At 45.5% G+C, this 4,206-nt stretch overlaps 1 protein-coding gene across 1 annotated transcript; it reads right to left on the bottom strand.

Annotated features, from left to right (window-relative positions):
* Window positions 1–1,073: 1,073 nt before the first annotated feature.
* Window positions 1,074–3,188, bottom strand: LOC130479247 (disintegrin and metalloproteinase domain-containing protein 20-like). The gene has a single exon (XM_056851614.1). The coding sequence runs from the start codon at window positions 3,186–3,188 to the stop codon at window positions 1,074–1,076; it is 2,115 nt and encodes a 704-aa protein (XP_056707592.1).
* Between the last annotated feature and the right edge of the window lie 1,018 nt (window positions 3,189–4,206).

The following is a 4,206-nucleotide window of genomic DNA, read 5'->3' as shown; positions in this document are numbered from 1 at the left end:
ATTGTTTCTGTGCAGTATTTGCTTTTGTGAATCAAAACCTCTGACAAAACCAACTGCTGATTGTACATACACAAATCTTGAATGTGGGTACTGAATGTGCAATTTTGAGCTGTTTTACCTCCTTTCTAAAGAAATTTTATGTACACAAGGAGTCCAACGTTATTGTCATTATTGTGGTTAGTAAAATTGTTCATTATTCTGTGTAAATGCATCCTCTAAGGTTTGCCACAAAATTTCCTAACTGCTTTAACTTTTTCAGGCCTTTTCACTTACAGTCAAAAAATGTTGGTTCATGTAAAACATTGCCCCCATAAATTAATGTAGAAAGATTCTTGTGGATGTGAACATGTGAAAATATTTTATCAGAATGAGTTATAAACATAATTTGCTTGAAGATGAAACAGAATCAAATCTACCCAAGAATCTGACCCAACAAACTTGTAAATGTCCAGTTACAACAACGTGCAGTGAAATAGGTATATGAATGGGATTCATTTCAAGAGCTATCTCGTGGACTGAAAATATCAGGCCCAAAAAGACTGTTTGTTAACTGCCACTATGCTTGGCCAGCATCAGGAACAAGTCACTCGGGTTTCTCCTTTCGGAGAACAGAACTTTTAAAAAAAAGATACAGGAGCCAATTAGAATACGCATTTGTAACCCATGGAACCTGTTTGTGCTGCTTTCAAATGATCTGTAAATAATCTGTCAGCCAAAAGTTATAAAAGAGGAGCACTGCTGTGTGTATGTGTGACACTCCACAGTGATTGTGTAGTGGCAGTACAGGCGCTGTATGAAAGAATCCTCATACATTTCCTTCTGGGTGTCTCAAGCCTTTTCATAAACTGACAGGCCTGAAAACCAATCTACTGTACAAAAACTTTGCATTATCTGTGTTACAGTTAACACTGAATGAACAACTTCTCTACATGCTCATTATCTCCTCTTTCATTATGTCAGGCATGTCACTTTAAGAGTTGTCCTTATGTGAACACTGACTGAGAGTTTGTCATGTGCCACTTTGACAAGCAAACTATAGTAAGTAATTTAAATAATTGCATCAGTGAAGTATCTCATAAGATACCAGTCCCAGTACCAAGAACAGCAGCAGCAGAAACAGAAAGGATTATTACAGCACTTGTCATTCCTACATCGCCACTGTTTGGTGGAGGGGGTCCGCTGTCAATGCTGCCGCCATAGCCTTCAGTTAGACAATATGGAGGGGCCCAGCCATAGTTACAATGACAGTTTTTAAGAGAGTTACATACTCCTCTGTTGTGGCATTTTGTTTGATTACAATCATAGTTCAGGAGGGACACCTTGATACATTCCCTGTTAATACATATCATGTCACTGCCGCAATGTGTGCCATCTTTCACTGCTCCAATATCAGCCGTGCCACTGTGGTAAGCTGTACCCCAGCACACGTTTGAATTCAGATGCGTCTGAATTACACTGCTGCGCTCATTCAAATCAGGAACTTCATTAATGTTAATACACTGAATTTTGCCACACAAAATATTACTATTTTCACATTTCTTATAAACATTAGAACGAACAATTCCACAATTGCCAAAGCGGTCGCCTCGAGTATTGACTTCTCTGAAGCAACCTAATGGGGCAACTGTCGCTTGCTTGCCAAAGATCATTTTGCACAGGTTGTTGTGAGTGGAGCATTCCCCCTGATAGCAGAAAGCATCGTCCTGGCATGGAGCACCATCCTGTAAGTAAACATCTTCAGGACACCACTCAGAAATTCCAGTGCAGTACTCCGGAAGATCACAGATGCTACTCCTTTTCCTACAGACTGTTCCAGTTGGGAGAAACTGACAGTTCGCACAGCATGCTCCGACAGCACAAATGGCTCCTGAATGCAACATGCAATTGGGTTGGCAACACACATCCGATTTACAATGATGCGGTGAGCCACAGTCGCATTGTTCTCCACTGTCTACCACTTTGTTCCCACAGTTTGTGAGTTCAAACAGTTTCTCATGTTCCGGTGGAATTAGCAGACATTGTTTCCTTCCACTATTCATCAGAAGAGAATAACTGTTGTAACTGCAATTGCTAAACTTACTTGTGATGCTCTGTGATGTAGTCATAATGCAAGAACGCTGCTTACAAGTACAGTATTTCTCATCGTGTTGCATACCCAGATTATGGCCCAACTGATGAGCAAAAGTTATAGAGAATGAGAACAAACTAGGAGTAATAAATGCCTCAACAGCAGATGCCCAAAGGGGATCACACACTGTTCCTACAAACGATAACCCGAGTTCAACTCCAAAATGCTTATATACAAATAAGTGGCCAACATCATGCCTTAGATGTTGAATGAGTGTCATTTTCCTCCAAGTATTGAAAACGTCAAGCAATTCATCTAAACTTTCAGGAATTTCTATGAGGTTCCTTTGAGACCAAATCTCCAGTCCAACCACGGCCACACGAACACCGAGGGCCTTGTATAATGAATCTGCAATATGAACGGCATCCAGCACCTGCGTAACAACCACCGTTTCATTCCTGCCAAACTGGACGTATCGTTCATGTTCCACCACAACTGCCACTTTGGCATACCTGGTGTGCGACCACCAGACTCCTCCAGGAGAGATTTTAGCTGCGACCGCCTCTGTGTTTTGGGTCCCAGACACGGGGCGATTTTGCTCTTCTTCCGTCAGCCCGCACCCCATGAGCAGGGCGCTCTCCTTTTCTTCCCAGCGATACACCACGTGCTGAAAGGTGGACGACGCCGGGACAGGTTCAATTTCGTAGATCTCCCTGCCCACCTGCAGGAGACCCCGCAGTCCCCCGGAGCAAGAGCTGAGGGCGACCAGCGAGGAAGGCCTGCCTTGGACCAGGCCATGGTAGAAGCAGTCCGCCCGGACGAAAGGGTAGTCCACCTGCAGGCCCCCCTCCTGGCTGTAGGTGAAGACCGGGAAGTGCTTAGGGATGAAGCCCCTCTTCTGCCGGAGGTGCACCAGCAGGCTCTTCCCCTCGAGCTCCAGCAGGTAGGTCAGGTCCTGGGCCGCCCGCCCCCGCCGCAGCGCCACCCTCTTGGGGACCACCACTTCGTAGGAGACCAACCGGAAGCCCTGCAGAGGCGTCTGGCAAGCGGCCTGGCTCAGGAAGAGCCCCCAAGCCAGCGCCAGCCACGGCCAGCCTCCGCCCGCCCCCTCCGCCCCCATGGCTCCCCCAGGGGCCCAGGGGCACAAGGGCGCCGCCTCACGGCGGGAGGCGGCCACAGCAGCCGCCACGCCAGCCGCCGACCAGGACGGGGCGGTGCCCGCTCGCGCCGCCAATAACCGGCTTTTCTCCCGTGGAACGGGGGGGGGGGGCAACGGAGCGACGCGGGAAAGCCGCGGGGGCGGGGCTTAGAGGGACTGGAAACCCGCCCCCTCCCCCAGGCGAGAAGGGGCGAAGAGCTGGGCGCGCTGAGCTGCGCTGGGAGTAGTCGGGGGGGGGGGAGGAGGAGGGCGGCGGGTTTGAAACGGAGCGGAGACGCCGACCGTTATGCCCCATCCGTCCAGGGGCACCTTGACGACTAGCAAAAGTCACTGCAGCATAAATTTTCCTACCTCATGAGATGCGCTGAAGTGTAAATCCGTCAGACCCATGTAGACAGGGCCGGCGCTGCCATTAGGCGAACGAGGCGGCCGCCTAGGGCGCAGGCCTCAGAGGGGCGAAGAACTGGCACAGCTTTAAACAGATTAGTTTCTTGAAAATATTTCAACTGACCATTTATATCTATCTATCTATCTATCTATCTATCTATCTATCTATCTATCTATCTATCTTATATATATAAAAAATCTATTTATATCTATTTATATATAAATTATATATATAAATTATAAATTAAACTAAATATATAAATATAAACTGACCATTTTTATATCTATCTATCTATCTATCTATCTATCTCTATTTATCAATAGATAGATAGATAGATCTCTATTTATCAATAGATAGATAGATAGATAGATAGATCTCTATTTATCAATAGATAGATAGATAGATAGATAGATAGATAGATAGATAGATCTCTTTATCAATAGATAGATAGATAGATAGATAGATAGATAGATCTCTTTATCAATAGATAGATAGATAGATAGATAGATAGATTTTAAGGTAAGTACCACAACAGTGCTATGGAATATAAATAATTATAACATCTTATAAAGAGTTTTGTAGGAATGCATC

The sequence above is a fragment of the Euleptes europaea genome, chromosome 6, assembly GCF_029931775.1.
Source record: "Euleptes europaea isolate rEulEur1 chromosome 6, rEulEur1.hap1, whole genome shotgun sequence".
In the NCBI taxonomy this organism is placed as follows: domain Eukaryota; kingdom Metazoa; phylum Chordata; class Lepidosauria; order Squamata; family Sphaerodactylidae; genus Euleptes; species Euleptes europaea.
Note: the sequence above shows the minus strand (reverse complement) of the source record. Positions and strands in the feature narration are given on the sequence as shown.

Coding starts and splice junctions, on each gene's coding strand:
- LOC130479247 (XM_056851614.1), bottom strand. CDS start 3,188: ATGGGGGCGGAGGGGGCGGGCGGAGGCTGGCCGTGGCTGGCGCTGGCT.